Source organism: Moschus berezovskii, chromosome 2 (assembly GCF_049115385.1).
Source record: "Moschus berezovskii isolate FMDL1 chromosome 2, NW_MosBer_1.0, whole genome shotgun sequence".
Lineage (NCBI taxonomy): Eukaryota > Metazoa > Chordata > Mammalia > Artiodactyla > Moschidae > Moschus > Moschus berezovskii.
Window position 1 is genome coordinate 50593204 of NC_142461.1, and position 17173 is coordinate 50610376.

At 42.9% G+C, this 17173-nt stretch overlaps 1 protein-coding gene across 2 annotated transcripts in view; it reads left to right on the forward strand.

Annotated features, from left to right (window-relative positions):
• Window positions 1–17173, forward strand: part of RFTN2 (raftlin family member 2) — a 65882-nt gene that overhangs the window by 28250 nt on the left and 20459 nt on the right. For both annotated transcript variants that reach the window (XM_055398969.2, XM_055398970.2), the window contains exons 7-8: window positions 6562–6683; window positions 8310–8413. In XM_055398969.2, the coding sequence (XP_055254944.1) occupies window positions 6562–6683; window positions 8310–8413 (226 nt within the window). The remainder of the gene's footprint in view (window positions 1–6561; window positions 6684–8309; window positions 8414–17173) is intronic.

The window sequence follows — 17173 nt, forward strand, 5'->3', positions numbered from 1 at the left end:
CCAGTGTTCTTGCCTGGAGAATCCCAGGGATGGGGGAGCCTGGTGGGTTGCCGTCTGTGGGGTCGCACAGAGTTGGACATGACTGAAGAGACTTAGCAGCAACAGCAGCCCAGTTTTGGATACTACCTACCATGTCCTCCTCTCTAAACCCAACTCCTCCTAAAATTTGTATAGGAAAATAAACTTTGGTTTAGAAAATGATCGATATTTATTTATTCCATTCCCTTATCTTTCATCTCTACCTAATCTTCTTTTAGTTACAATGGATATGTAATCATTTGTCTATCACAAAAACAAGCAAAACTTTCCAAAAATTATTTCTAAGAAAAGCATTTTTTGTTGTTTTTTTTTAAAAGAGATTAGTGCTAAAAGAAAAGATAAAAAAGATATAAGGAGACTGGAAAAACACATTAAGAAGGATGGAGTTTGTGCAGATCAGGATAGTTAGGGACCATGATTCACTGAGGTTATAGAGAGGAATGAAAAAGCAAACCAGATGAGTTCTCAATAAACTTCTTTATTATTAGATCAGCCTAGTGATGCCTTAACTAATACAACTAAAGTGAAGTGAAGTCGCTCAGTCATGTCCGACTCTTTGTGACCCCGTGGACTGTAGCCTACCAGTCTCTTCCCTCCATGGGATTCTCCAGGCAAGAATACTGGAGTGGGTTGCCATTTCCTTCTTCAGGGGATCTTCCCGACCCAGGGATCGAACCCAGGTCTCCTGAATTGCAGGCAGACGCTTTAACCTCTGAGCCACCAGGGAAGCAAGTCATGTTCCGATAGGTCCCTTTAACTAGCAACCAAGAGTAAGGATCTAGCTCATTGAAACACCCTTGCATAGTGTTTGGCACTTGGCAAATACTCAAGAAATATTTAATAGTATTTTTAGTTATTGGAAACTTCTTCCAAGTTGATCTTTTATGGAAACAGCCAGATCTGACATAAAGCCTGTGGACTTTAGGATTTAAACAGAGTTTAAATTCTATGTCCTCTACTTAGAGCTGTGTGACCTGGGGAAGTTAGTTGAGCTCACTGAGCCTCAGTTTCCTAAAAGGGGTATAAAAACATTTCTACTAACTGTTGTGAGAATTTTGTAAGATATACTATGTACGAAGTGACTCCCACAGTGCCTCACCCACTGTCAGAGCTCATTTTCTGAGATTGGTTTTCTCTCCTGACACTTACAAGATGTTTTTACAATACTTTTAGTATGAATCAGCTATTTGGAGGTCAGTTTATGCTTCACATATTTCTCTCTGTGTGTCTATGTTCTTGCTCTTCCCTCCAAAGAGTGTAAGTTAGAGCCATAAAAAAAGGGGCTAGGGGGTCTGGAATTCCCTGGCAGTCCAGTGGTTAAGACTCCACGCTTTCACTATCAAGGCCTGGGTTCCATTCCTGGTCGGGGAACTAGGATATCCTGCAAGTTGCGTGGTGTGGCCAAAAAAAACTTTAAAAAGCCATTCCAAATTTTGGATTATGACTAATTGCTGAAGGAAAGACAAAGAAATCCTCCTTTCACAATGTCTTTCAGGCATCCCTGCCTTGAGCCTTGCCTGGTGGAAATAAAATTAGCCACAGCAGTTGCCAGCCAGAGGCTCTGTAGGGCTTTTGTTCTTAAAGCCTCAGAAGCTATTTAGAGAGCCCCAGGGAGAGTCTCTCCGTGTCAGCAGCTCCGGAATGTCTCATTAGACGTGTTGCATTGCAGGCCATGCCAAGCCCTAATGAGCCGTGGTCTGTAAGGTCTGGCGACTGGGTGTGTCACTCGGGACTTTCCTGGGAGTACACAGGGAAGCTGTGGAGGGGAAATTGTGACCCATGCCTGTGTCACCATGAGAAGCAAGTCAGAGGAAGCAGGGCTGAATCGGCCACTTTGTCCTAGAACATCTGATGCCTGACATCCAAAGCACGTAGGGGACAATGCATATTTTGTTTTGTCTTGCTTCCATCCTCTTCCACAATACTATCAGAAGCCAGCCCACACATGAGGAGAAGTACAAAACCAGATATTGCTCAGAAATTTAAATAAATTACTCCACAAATCTCATTCTATAAAATTCTCCAGAAACAGGGAAGTGGGGGGAAAAAAAATTAAGTCAGGAAAGTCACGGTGGAAATGTTGTAAGGTCTGTGAAATTCCTCTTCAGTGGCCTTTTTCACTCACTTTCAAAGCCTTTTCTGTTTTGAAAAGTCCCACACACAGGGCACCCAGGGACCCTCCTGCTGTTCTTATGGCCCGAGGGTCTCACTGCATGACCTTCTCCTGTTCCTGACCTTCTCCAGCATCTGACCTCCAAACTGGCCTGCAGCTGGGTTCCCTGCACACTTACAACTCCCAAATGAATCCAGAGGAGCCTACAAGAGGCTTATCCAATTATGCCAACGTAGACAAAGCACTTTATTCTACCAGAACATGTAGAGATCCAGCGGGCAGCTGACATGGATGAGATGGCCAACTCTGCCAACTAGTACAGAACACACCCACACACACAAACACAACCCTTGAGGTTATTACACTTCACTAGCCTACCAATGCCCACCACCCTCAGAACATAGCCTCTCCCTACCTATGGTATACCCACATCTGAAGTCTACATTTTCATTTATTGTGGATTCTTTTCAGACTTTATTTGATAGTCATTTCAGTCTCTTCACTCCTATAAAAATGCTTGTGTGGAGTTGGAGATGTATCAGAAAGAGGAGTAGGGTGGAGTGATGACACTGCAACATGTATGTATTCATACATATATGTGTGTATGTGCTACTGTGCATAGTTGCTCAATCGTGTCCTACTCTTTGCAATCCCATGTACTGTAGCTCACCAGGCTCCTCTCTCCATGGGGATTCTCCAGGCAAGAATACTGGAGTGGGTTGCCATGCTCTTCTCCAGGGGATCTTCCTGACCCAGGTATTGAACCCCAGTCTCCTTCATTTCAGGCAGACTCTTTACTGCTAAGTCACCAGGGAAACCCTGTATGTATACATATACACACCAGGCCCTAGGCCTGGCACATGGGGTTGATGAGCAAAATGGACATCTTCCCTATCCTTAAAAGCTAACCATGGGACTTCCTTGGCAGTCCAGTGGTTAAGACTTGTGTTTCCACTGAGAGGGCACAGGTTCTGTCCCAGGTCAGGAGAAACTAAGATCTCACACGTTACGGCAAGGCCAGAAAAAAAAAATTGAGAAGCAGTGGATCAGGTCAATTCTTTGTAACTTTTTCATATTATGCACACATGCACACTCAATCACTTTAGTCATGTCCAACTCTTTGCGATCCTATGGACTGTAGCCTGCCAGGTTCCTCTGTCCATGGTATTCTCCAGGCAAGAATACTAGAGTGGGTTGCCATTCCCTCCTCCAGGGGATCTTCCCAACCCAGGGACTTAACCTGCATCTCCTGTACTGTGGGTGGATTCCTTACCCACTGAGCCACCCAAGAAACCCTCTGCACACATAGAAAATGATAATATTGTACATCATGCAAAATGCCAGGCTGGATGAAGCACAAGCTGGAATCAAGATTGCTGGAAGAAATATCAATAAATTCAGATATGCAGATGACACCACCCTTATGGCAGAAAGTGAGGAGAAACGAAAAAGCCTCTTGATGAAGGTGAGAGAGGAGAGTGAAAAAGTTGGCTTAAAATTCAACAATCAAGAAACTAAGATCATGGCATCTGGTCCCATCACTTCATGGCAAATAGATGGGGAAACAATGAAAACAGTGAGAGACTATTTCCTTGGGCTCCAAAATCACTGAAGATGGTGACTGCAGCCATGATATTTAAAGACACTTGCTCCTTGGAAGAAAAGCTATGGCAAACCTAAACAGCGTATTACAAAGCAGAGACTTTACTTTGCCAACAAAGGTCCGTATAGTCAAAGTTATGGTTTTTCCAGTAGTCATGTATGAATGTGAAAGTTGGACCATAAAGAAGGTTGAGCACCGAAGAACTGATGCTTTTGAACTGTGGTGTTTGAGAAGACCCCTGAGAGTCCCTGGGACTGAAAAGAGATCAAACCAGTCAATTCTAAAGGAATTAAATCCTGAATATTCATTGGAAGGACTGATTCTGAAGCTGAAGCTTCAATACTTGGGCCACCTGATGCCAAGAGCCAACTCATTAGAAAAGACCCTGATACTGGGAAAGGTTGAAGGCAGGAGGTAAAGGGGATGACAGAGGACGAGATGGTTGAATGGCAGCACTGACTCAATGGACATGAGTTTGAGCTCCGGGAGATGGTGAAGGACAGGGAAGTCTGGCATGCTGTAGTCCATGGGGTCACAAAGAGTCAGACACGACTGAGCAACTGAACAACGATATTGGAGGACACGTGGATATAAGAAGAAAAGCTGCTCTGGGCAGGAGGGGGCGCCCTGTACCTTAGCTCATCTGAACCCCATTCTAAGCACACCAGTGGGCCAAAGCACACCAGTGGGCCAATGCACACTGGGTGGGAAGGTCTGAGATACATGCTGTTAAGAGATGAGTCAGTTCAGGACAGTTGTTAAGTAATCATTTAGAATTGTCACCTTACCCAATACCTGGAATATAACACACCAAGCACCCCAATGGTCACTCCCCATGAGGCCTTCCCTGCCACCCTCCCCAGCTGCTGCTTCTGTCAGGGAAAGTTTCTCAAGAGATGGAAATAGTCCCTCCTGGAAGTATCATTCTCCTGTGGCTCTGAGGAACAGCATGGTCCCTAAGAAAGCTTAGCCAGGGGACTTGGGGAGCTCTAAAGTGAGAAGGAATGTCTTTTGTTTTCAACTGAAGTTATAAGATACATAGAATAAGATGCATTAATCTTATGCGCACAGCTGAATAGAACACAAATGTTCAAGATACAGAACATTTCCTTATATGTCAACTATATCTCAATATTGAGGGGTAAAAGGCAAGGAAAAAAAAAGGATACAGAACATTTCTGAAATCCCAGAAGGCCTCCTCATGGCCCTTCCCCATTAAGACCCTCCCATGCAGAGAGAAGCATTGTTCTGACTTCCAGCACCATAGATTAATTTTGCTTATTTTTGAACTTCATGTAGGTTGAACTATACAGTATGTTTTCTTTATCTCCTCACTTCTTTTCCTCAACATAATATCTCTGACAGTTAGCCATGTTGTTGTATTCCAGTGAGTCTTTCTTTTTTATTCTTGGTGGTATTGCAGTGTGAGTCTACTACATTTTCTTTCTTTTAAACCAAGAAAAGTTTAGAAGTAGTAAGGAATCTCAATACTGAGAACAAGAAAACAGACACCACAAAACCCATGGTTCTTCAACTATATAATCCTAAAATAAATAAGAAGAGATTACAATTAACTACATAATTATCACAGTATATAATTATTCTTAAAGTTCATACCCCCATTCTAAAAAAGGACTTGAGGCAAATATACAATTTTAAAGATGGTCTTGTGATGCTCTAAACTGACAATCAAAAATAGGTTTAATTCTGTGGGTCACTTTGGTACGACAGTAGACAAGTACATTTAAAGGAAGTGGAACATATACTGTAGTTAGAATAGCAATTTCAACAAATTAAACTTTACTGGGTTTTGGGAACTATGCCAAACAAAGTAAATTCTTCATGTTATTCTGCCCGGACTATAACTGATATAAAAATAGTAATAGTGATTTTCTCTTAAAGTTTTATAGCTCATTAATAAAAATGAAAACTGAAAATTACATTTGAATTACTTTGGTGTTGTTTTGTTTGTTTGTGTTTTGGTCTTTAAGCTTAACAGATGTTTTGAAACTTTGTAGGTTATTATCTGGATAATCGTTCATCAGGGAAACTTTGATGTGACATTGTGCTGTATGAAAACAAAATGTTTAACCAGCACATGATCTTGGGAAAATTGCCTCCTACTGCAAAGTAGGAGACAAAAGAATTTCCATAAAATCAGTTTAGTTTTGGCCAGCTGGTTATTGTCAACTGTTCAAAAAAATGTCAGAGAGGCCCTCCCTCAAAACTTCCTTCCCAGCAGGAATTCTTTTGACAATGACTTCTGTTTAGGATCTTCCTGTTACCATTCTTTTTTTTTTAAGCATCATTGAAGCAAAGAATTGTTCTGTATTTATATTTTTAAAAATAATCTTACCTCACCTTGGTTTTGATATCATACCTGTAATTTCAAGGATTAATATTTTTGATGTTGTTTTTCTTAGTGATATGATTGACGTGCATACAACATTTCGAACAGAAACCAGCATTTGATTTCCAGGTGAAGGTGATTTCCAGATGTTTTTAGGCTTAGGAAATCCATTTGATTCTCACTGTATGAGATTATTTTATCTTGTGTTTGTTATTATAGTCTTCGTGTTTACAATTTGATTTTAATTCAGTTAGGTATAAAACTGTCTTAACTTTTCAAAGAAAAGAAATTACCTCAAAGAGAAGGGAAATGTCATAGATTCAACTAAAACAAGTATTTATTAATTGATATATTTCTCTTTCAGCTTCCTGTAAGGGTTATTTATTAACATTTTGGATGACCTGAAAAGACACTGAATATGTGCAACTCTCCTTAATTGTATCTTTTTCATCACAGGGGATCACTTGTCGAAATCTTTGGAAGGATTCTTTATCTATGAAGAAGAAGGCTCTGGAGTACCAGGATTCAGCAGGAAAGGAAATGATGCCATCGTAGTAGAACAATGGACAGTTATTGAGGTAAACTGCAGTTTTTTTATAATTTGGCTTTACTTTTATATTGAGTTTTACATTTAGATCTTCATTGCCTCAGTTCAGTTCAGTTCAGTCGCTCAGTCGTGTCCGACTCTTTGCGACCCCATGAATCACAGCACTCCAGGCCTCCCTGTCCATCACCAACTCCCGGAGTTCACTTAAACTCATGTCCATCGAGTCGGTGATGCCATCCAGCCATCTCATTCTCTGTCGTCCCCTTCTCCTCCTGCCCCCAGTCCCTCCCAGCATCAGAGTCTTTTCCAGTGAGTCAACTCTTCGCATGAGGTGGCCAAAGTATTAGGGTTTCAGCTTTAGCATCAGTCCTTCCAATGAACACCCAGGATCGATCTCCTTTAGAATGGACTGGTTGGATCTCCTTGCAGTCCAAGGGACTCTCAAGAGTCTTCTCCAGCACCACAGTTCAAAAGCATCAATACTTCGGCAATCAGCTTTCTTCACAGTCCAACTCTCACATCCATACATGACCACGGGAAAAACCATAGCCTTGACTAACAGACAATATTATTCAAACATGTTTATTCAGTGTTCAGAATTTCATCACAAATACTTGAACAAACTTCTTGCAAATTTGGGAAAAGGTGATTTGTTTTACTCAATGTTCAGATTTGTTTAACGATAGCAAAATAATTATACATTAATAGCAGTAGATTCCCAAACGTTCGACATTCTTATTCTAAATAACATCCCCGGCACTGAGATTCTCTGTACACAATGCCAAGACAACTAGATGAAAGTGAAAACAAATTCAGTCAATTTTGTCTTTGAGCAACCAATGTGACTGACTTTTTCACCTTGTGAATTGACTTTCAAAGGCATAAATATCCAAAGGTATTCTCTCTCTCATCAGACCAAATGTGTACACACAGCATTGTCCTTCCTAATAAGAGGTGACTTTGCTGTCAGCATTGTGTGCTCTGAATTCAGGTATCACCAAATGGACTGCCATTGAGGTGTACAGACTGAATTCGGGTATATTTGCTGGTGTGTGAGGCCCTCACTGGCAGCTTCTCTCAAGGACACTTTCACCTTTCTGGCTTTGCCGAGCTTAGAGAAACATAGGCCATTTACAAGGAAACTGGAAACCCCATTGAGGGGGGCACAAGGATGTAGGATAAAAGGAAAAACTCCAAGTAAGAATCAATTCCAAGTGAGTGAAAAGCAGTGAGCATTCTTTGCTCCTCTCACCACTCACTCCTCAGTGCTCACTCTCTACTCCAGTCCTCACTTCCCAGGCCCTAGACCAGTGTTTCTGAAAGTGTGGGCTCTACTTGGATCCAAATCACCCAGGGAGCTTTTTAAAATGCGAATTCCTAGCCCCCACCCTATACATTAAAGTTTGATGCCCAACCAAGACCTAGGGAAGGAAGGCCCAAACCTTAGAGAACCTCGCTCCACTCAGATCCCCAGGGTTTTTAGTTTGGTTGAATGGTTGGGAAGCAACAGGAAGCAGAAAAGAAGACTGGAGCCGGTGAAACTGCAGTTAATGGAGCATGAATTCCCTTATCCCAACACTCCTCACCCTTATTGTCATCACTTGTGTGGCTGCTCGTCTTTGTCATTAAACTATGAGATCTGTGCTTATTCACGCAGGGCTGTGAAATCAAGACAGATTATGGTCCTCTGCTGCACACTCTGGCTGAGTTTGGATGGCTCCTGACAAGCGTGTTGCCTACTCCTATACTGAGACATGACAGGTAATGCTGAAGTACCTTACACACCCTCATTTCATGCTAAAACAGAGCTTATCTGTAAGATAATGCAACCTAACAGTGCTTTGGAGAAGGCAATGGCAAGCCACTCCAGTACTCTTGCCTAGAAAATCCCATGGACGGAGGAGCCTGGTAGGCTGCAGTCCATGGGGTCGCGAAGAGTCAGGCGAGACTGAGTGACTTCACTTTCGCTTTTCACTTTCACACATTGGAGAAGGAAATGGCAACCCACTCCAGTGTTCTTGCTTGGAGAATCCCAGGGACGGGGGAGCCTGGTGGGCTGCCGTCTATGGGGTCACACAGAGTCGGACACGACTGAAGTGACTTAGCAGCAGCAGCAACAGTGCTTACTTAAGGCCTACAAAAAGCATTTCACTGAACTTCTAATCTGATTTCATGGGCCTTGGAGATCAGCAAATCTAATCCTCTCTTGTTATATATATCCCTCAGTATCCATGAGGGATTTGTTCCAGGACCCCCACAGATACCAAAATCTGGGATGCTCAAGTCCCTTGTATAAAGTGGCATGAAGTGTTAGTCGCTCATTCGTGTCCAGCTCTTTGCCACCCCATGAACTGTAGCCCACCAGACTCCTCTGTCCATGGATTCTCCAGGCAAGAATACTGGAGTGGATTGCCATTCCATTCTCCAGGGCTTCTTCCCAACCCAGGGACTGAACCCTGGTCTCCTGCATTGCAGGCAGATTCTTTACCATCTGAGCCACCAGGGAGTTTTCAAATGTGGGCAGGGAATGGGGCAGGCAAAGAGAGGATGATGGCATGTCCTGGTGCTTTGTAATGGACAGTCTATTCCAGGGCCCAGAACTATTTGCTTGGTTCTTTGTAACCCTTTCCTCACCAAAGATAAAGGTAAAGTATGTTAGCCACATCTGACTCCTTGCAACCCCATGGACCGTAACCCCCCAGGCACCTCCATGGGATTCTCTAGACAAGAATACTGGAGCAGGTTGCCATGCCATCCTCCAGGGGATCTTCTCAACCCAGGGATCGAACCCAGGTCTCCTGCATTTCAGACAGATTCTTTACCACCTGAGCCACCAGGGACACCCTATAAAGTGGCATAGTATTTGCATATAATCTACATGCAGCCCATATACTTTCAGTCATCTCTAGATTATTTATAATAGCTAGCAGCATACAATTTAAATGCTATGTACACAGGTGCTGGCAAGTTCAACTTTTGTTTTTTGGAACTTTCTGAGATTTTTTTCTCGAACATTTTCCATTGGCAGTTGGTAGAATCTGAACTGCAGATGCAGAGAGCCAACTGTGCATACAAGCTATTATTAAAGGCACAGCCTTCTCAAGGGCGTGTGAGTTCACACTGGCAGCGCCAGAGAAGGGGCAAAGCAGACCAACTTCCAATTCACTGCGGCTTCCAGCACTCAGAGGTGCCCCTCCCTTCAAAGGCCATACTAGTATACCTTCTTTTTTCCAACTTGAGATGCTGACTCTTCCCTAGAGTGAAGATTGAGTCGATATGTATCTGCAAACAGAAAATACAGCCCCCTCTGCGGGACCCTTCATCCTGCTTTTGTGCACTGCCTGTGTGAAACTGCCCTCAGTCCGGCACACAGCTGGGGTTAGAGCTGCAGTAGGGCCCAGAGGGTGGGGTGGAGAGGCAACAGTGCTTCTGCCTCCATTCCACCCCTCCAGTGTGGGGGAAGGGTAGCTTTCTCCTGCAGCATGAACTTGTTATCTGTTTCCACTAAAATAAACACTTACATTAGAACCACTTCACAAATACCAACTTTTCCTTTTGTCCTATTCCTGGGGAAGGAAAAGATAGAGTTGTTATTTTTTGTTTGTTTGTTTGTAAAAAGAGACAAATTAAGCCCTCTGTATGAAGTGCTTTGCTATCCCTTGGACTCAGAGATGTTCCCTCTGCTCTATTTGGCATCCAGAAAATGACTGACTGCCAAGGCTGTCCTGTCTGAGCTGCAGAGGATGGCATGGTGTTGCCTGGGCTTTCCCTTTGAGCAGAGTCAACTGGACCACAACTTAACACTGATAGTCAGTTTAGCTAAGGGAAGCAACTTCCCCTTACTCAGTCGCATCCACCCTTTAGTTTAGCAACTTTATCCCTGCCCAATAACGCTACCTTCCCACAAACTTTAAAAACATTGAATTGACATGGTTCTATAATAAAGCCGCACCTTCTTCAGGTGGGGAAAGGGATAAAAGTGGTTACAGGGTAAAGACATTCACTCTTTAAAAGGAGAGGTTCAGTTCAGTTCAGTCGCTCAGTCGTGTCCGACTCTCCGCGTTAGAAGTAAGCAAAACAATCTTTTCTTCTCAGAGATTTATTGGTAACTGTTCTCAAATTGTGAGTGATAGATCTCTGAATCATTACTCAGCTTCTAAACGTCTGTGACATAGGAGCTTCCCTGGTGGCTCAGTGGTAAAGAATCCTCCTGCCAATGCAGGAGACACAGGTTCGATCCCCAGTCTGAGAAAATTCCTCATGCGGAGGAGCAGCTAAGCTGGAGTGCCACAGCTAGTGAGCCTGTGCTCTAGAGAGCTCAACATGAGCCCACATGCTGCAACTGCTGAAGGTTGTGCACCCTAGAGCTGTGCTCTGAAACAAGAGAAGCCACTGAAACGAGAAGCCTGCACACTGCAACTGGCGAGTAGCCCCTGCTTGCCATGACTAGAGAAAAGCCAGTGCAGCAACGAAGACCCAGCACAGCGAAAAATAAATTATTATTATTTTTAATCTGTGACACACCTGTCAGATCACAGGTCAGCAATAATTCTCAAGAATGGGCCTTCAGACCAAGTGATGTGAATACTGTGGAGTGCCCAGGAACATACACATGCTGGGTGCTTATCCCAGCAGGACAATCAGAGACTCTAAGTCAGTGGTCTACCTGACTCAGCCTCCAATCTCCCTCAGAATAACTTCTGTATTTAGGCTCTTCATTTCTCCTAGCTGTATAATTTAGGGCCTCATTGACCCTTCCTAAAAGTGCTCTAAGTTCTGAACCTTTCATGTTCCTTTTTTCCCCAGTGGAAAATATATTTATCATGCCTCCTTCCTATTCACTCAGGACTTCCATTCCCATGAGTCTAAATATTTCCCAAAGTGATAGGAATGACCAGCCTGGCACTAGATTAGATAGCAAAACTAAAACGTTAGATGCTGAGCCATAGAACACGGGCTGCCACTCTCTGAGCATCTCCTGTTTGGTTTGGGAATGAGAACAGGACTGAGACCACAGGTGGGAAGGAAGACATCTCAAGTATACTGTGATGGGAGAGGGTGGTGGAGCCAGAGCCATGCTTTGCCTGACCACCTTGTCCTGTGTGTCAAACAGCACAAGGTCACAGGCCAGATCAAATGATTAGGAGGCTCTCTGGAGTGGGGAGGGGCTGTCTGCTGTCCTTGGGGCAGAGGTGGCACTGCTGCCTCACCACAGTTCCCGTTTCCTCTGTACCCCTGCGTGTGCATGTGCTTAGTGTGCTTAGTCACTCAGTCGTGTCTGGCTCTTTGTGACCCTATGTCCTGTAGTCCGTCAGGCTCCTCTGTTCATGGGATTCTCCAGGCAAGATTGCTGGAGTGGGTTGCCATGCCCTCCTCCAGGGGATCTTCCCAACCCTGGATCGAACCCAGGTCTCCCGCATTGCAGGCGGATTCTTTACCATCTGAGCCACCAGGGAAGCCCAGTGTACTGCTAGTATCCACCAAGATGCTGTGGAGACAGAATGGACCTTTCAGGCCCTCCTTTTGAAGGCTCATATTTATGTGCATTTAAACTAGCAATGGGGCACGAGTTCCCTTGTAGTCCAGTGGTTCGGTTTCCATGCTTTCATTGCAGTGACCCAGGTTCAAAACCTGATTGAGGAACTGTGCCGCGCACTGAGCTGGCACAACCAAAAAAAACAAAGCAAGGGGGCTACTAGGACCTTCCAGGGCCCTGCAAGCCAGCAGGCTTGTCACTAAGCCTCACCCACCAGTGTCTAGCACAAACCTCCACACAAGGTTGGGCCTTTTTATTTTTGTCCAAGTATGCTGTCCCTGTAACAGTGACATGCTGGTCTTAGCTGCTTCAGTACACACAGAATAGCAGTCACCTTCAACCAGGTCATCTTTAAACATCAATAAACATATTACATATAGTTCATCTTGGTCCAGGTAGAGGATAGAGCCTAAAAGTTTTTAGTTTCTGAAACTAGAAGACTGGTTCAGGCTTTGAGATACACAGATCTCATCTGAATTACACCATCACCATTTACCAGCTATATGACTTGGAGCACTTCTTTGAGTCTCAATTTCCTCATCTGGAAAATGATATAATAATATCAGTTTCACTGGGTTATCATGATGTTTGAGTGTGATAAAGCAGGGCCTGTGCATGATGTCTGTCCTAAATCAAGATATTTCAGAAAATGGAAACACTGTAGTTCACTGTATACAAAATCAGCACTGAGTATTACAAATCAATAAAGCCAATTAAAAAGACAAATAAATAATGACGCTATAAAAGTTCATGCCTATACATGATGCTTGCACTCAGAAAAACAAATGTTATCATCTTTCTTTTTGGGCCCACATGTCTTAAAACATAACTTAGAACCAGTAAAAACTTTCTTCCTAAATAGTTTACCAGTGAAAACTTTTCTTCCTAAATTGTGTCTTAAGCAATTTTCAATTTTTTTCTACTCTTCCATTATGTAAGCCATAATTTGAATGGTCTCTACATGAAGTATTTTCTTTTGTTACTCAAATATATCCTGTTAGATACAGAAAACAAGCTTGTGGTTACCAAAAGGAGGAGAGAAAGCAGGAGGAGCAAATTAGGGGTTGGGATTAACAGATACAAACTGCTACATTTACAATAGATAAGCAACAAGGATATATCTTTGTTATTTATTTTTAATTGAAGGATAAATGCTTTACAGTATTGTGTTGGTTTCTACCAAACATCAACATGAATCAGCCATAGGTTTACCCAACAAAGATATGTTGTATAGCCCAGGGAATTATTCCTGTTACCCAAAAACTGTATTTGCCTCTTGGTGGGTATCTAGTCAAAAGTTACAATGAAGCCAAAGATCAGGAAAAGGAAGGATTTATTACTTACAGCAAGTAAGGAGACCATGGAGGATCTTTTCCAAAGTGGTGTCTCCCCAAACAGCAAAACTGGCCTGGGGCAGGGGGAGTGGTAGTGAGATGGGGAATGGTTTGGTACATGTGTGTTCATGACAGGGCTTGATCAGAGGAGATTTCTGCATGGAATCAGGGTAAATGTTGACCAAAGTCCAGGCTTTAGTTGATTGAAAGCACAAGGGTCAGATAAGGTCTTATCATCTTTCCTTAGGTTCTGACAAGGCTGGGATCAAAGCACATAGTCACAGCCCTCCATGTGGGTGGAGTCTTAGTTCTGCTCAACCTAAGATCTGTATCAGATTGCTATCCACATCCCTTGAGGAGGAATTAGAATTCTGTTTTATCGTTGAACTCTTGCTTTATGACTGCTTTTCCTTTGTCCCTGCATTCTTTTTTTCTCTTACAATCATTATTTCAGTTCAGTTCAGTTCAGTCGCTCAGTCGTGTCCAACTCTCCGCGACCCCGTGAATCACAGCACGCCAGGCCTCCCTGTCCATCTGACTCTCATAGTATAATAAGAGGCAATCAATGAATATTTGTTGAATGGATGGTTAAATGAAGGACAGCTATGAAAGAAAAATAAATAGTGGTAACAAAAGTTTTAAAATATTAAAAAAAATTATTTACTGAGACCTGTTCAAGGGCAAGCATTGTGGTCTGGCTTAGATCACAGGTGGCTTAGACCAAAAGTACTTATTTTTTGTCAAGAAAGCCGTGCATGGTTCTCTTTTCCTGGGGAACCCCACCCACCCAATCTGCTCATATACTCATTATCTTGTAATGATGGAATATAACCTGCAAAAGTACTAAATTACTGTTCTATACACCTGAAACTAACACAGTATTGTAAAGCAACTATACTTCAGTAAGAACAAAAAAAAAAAAAACAAGAGAATTCCAGAAAAACATCTACATCTGCTTTATTGACTACACTAAAGCCTTTGACTCTGTGGATCACAATAAGCTGTGGAAAATTCTTCAAGATATGGGAATATGAGACCTCCTTACCTGCCTCCTGAGAAATCTGTATGCAGGTCAAGAAGCAACAGTTAGAACTAGACGTGGAACAATGAAATGGTTCCAAATTGAGAAAGGAGTACATCAATGCTGTATATTGTCACCATGCTTATTTAACTTATATGCAGAGTACATCATTCGAAATGCCAGACTGGATGAAGCACAAGCTGGAGAAATACCAATAACCTCAGATATGCTGATGACACCACCCTTATGGCAGAAAGCAAAAAGAAACTAAAGAGCCTCTTGATGAAAGTAAAAGAGGAGAGTGAAAAAGCTGGCTTAAAACTGAGCATTCAAAAAAACTAAGATCATGGCATCTGGTCCCATAATTTCATGGCAAATAGAAGTGGAAACGATGGAAACAGTGAGGGACTTTATTTCCTTGGGCTCCAAAATCACTGCAGATGGTGACTGCAGCCATGAAATTAAGACACTTGCTCCTTGAAAGAAAAGCTATGACCAACCTAGACAGCATATTAAAAAACAGAGACATCACTTTACTGACAAAGGTCCATGTAGTCAAAGCTATGGTTTTTCCAGTAGTCATGTATGGATGTGAGAGTTAAAGAAAGCTGAGCACGAAAGAATTGATGTTTTTGAACTGTGGTGTTGGAGAAGACTCTTGAGAGTCCCTTGGACTGAAAGGAGATCAAACCAATCAATCCTAAAGGAAATCAGTTCTGAATATTCATTGGAAGGACTGATACTGAAGCTCCAGTACTTTGGCAACCTGATTTGATAAACTGACTCATTGGAAAAGACCCTGATGCTTGGAACGATTGAAGGCAAGAGAAGGGGATGACAGAGGATGAAATGGTTGGATGGCATCACTGACTTAATGGACATGAGTCTGAGCAAGCTCTGGGAGTTGATGATAGACAGGGAGGCCAGGCGTGCTACAGTACATAGGGTCACAAAGAGTCAGATACGACCGAGTGACTGAACTGAACTGAAGAACAGCTATATCCTGTTATCAGATTATATAAAGTTGTTTTCCCAGGGTGTCCTTAGATTAAAGTTATTGCTTCATTGCCATAGGCAAGATCATACCACTGAGGTTTAAAGCTGTGCTACCATGGAATCATCAACATGTGGTCATCTGATATCACAACCTCATTCCAGGGTTATTGTTATCAGTCCTGAAAACTTGCCAGAATCCCTTTTTAATCTGTATCACTATATAATTATACAAATAGGCCCAATCCTTTTCAAAAAAATCAAGGTGAAAATTTACATCAAATTCTTCAGGATAAATCTGGTTAGGGGATCAGATTAGCTGAACCAGCAGCTAATATTGCTGACCTCAAAATAATCACCGAGAAAAAAATGAAAAGAGAGAAAATTCCTTCTGTCCATCTCAGATCAGCTCCCCTCTCTCCAGTAATAATCTAGAGCAGGCAGGGAAGGAGGAATGTGCATCTCAATAAGAATCCAAGGTGATTCTGATGCACTTACAGAAATATGGAATTATAACCTTACACTCCGGAGAAGGCACTGGCAAGCCACTCCAGTACTCTTGCCTAGAAAATCCCATGGATGGAGGAGCCTGGTAGGCTGCAGTCCGTGGGGTCGCTAAGGGTCGGACACGACTGAGCGACTTCACTTTCACTTTTCACTTTCACACATTGGAGAAGGAAATGGCAACCCACTCCAGTGTTCTTGCCTGGAGAATCCCGGGGACGGGGGAGCCTGGTGGGCTTCTGTCTATGGGGTCACACAGAGTCAGACACGACTGAAGTGACTTAGCAGCAGCAGCAGCAGCAACCTTACACTGAAAGGGGAATATTTTTTAATTTAATTTTTAATTGGAGGATGATTGCTTTACAATATTGTGTTGGTTTCTGCCATATATCAACATGAAGCAGCCATTGGTATATGTATGTACCCCTCCTCTTGAACTTCCATCTCATCTCCCTCCCCCATCCCATCCCTCTAGATTGTCACAAAACACCAGATTTGAGCTCCCTGTGTCTGGCTCAGACAGTAAAGAATCTACCTGCAATGCAGGCAACCTGGATTCAATCCATGGATTGGGAAGATTGCCTGGAGGAGGGCATGGCAACCCACTCTAATATTCTTGCCTGGAGAATCCCCATGGACAGAGGAGCCTGGCGGGCTACAGTCCATGGGGTCACAGAATCGGACATGACATCGACTAAGCACAGCACAGCGTCATACAGCAAATTCTTTGGAACTCAGGGAAGACCTAGCAAACTAAAGCCTTTTCTTTTTTTACAAGAAACAGGGGACATGGAGGGGATTTTGGCCCTCCAAAGCATCATAGTACATAAACAGATACATGGCATATGTTTGTCATTAAAATTTAATGGGACGAGGGGGAGGAATTCCAGAGAAAATATGTTAAAAGCCTCCTTGGGGAAGCAATAATGCAAAATGAGTTGCAGGTCAGGCGAGTGAATATGGTAGAAAACATCCATGAAAGAGGAAAGGAGGTCGGTGGAGGCTGAGAAGTCTGAGGTGTAGGGACTGTTATGAAAGAATAGTGCTTCCAAAAGTAGTTTTAGAGAGGATATTCCTGGTGGCAGATAGGGCTAACCAGGAATAGTAAATAGGAGTCATCTCACATAGCAGCA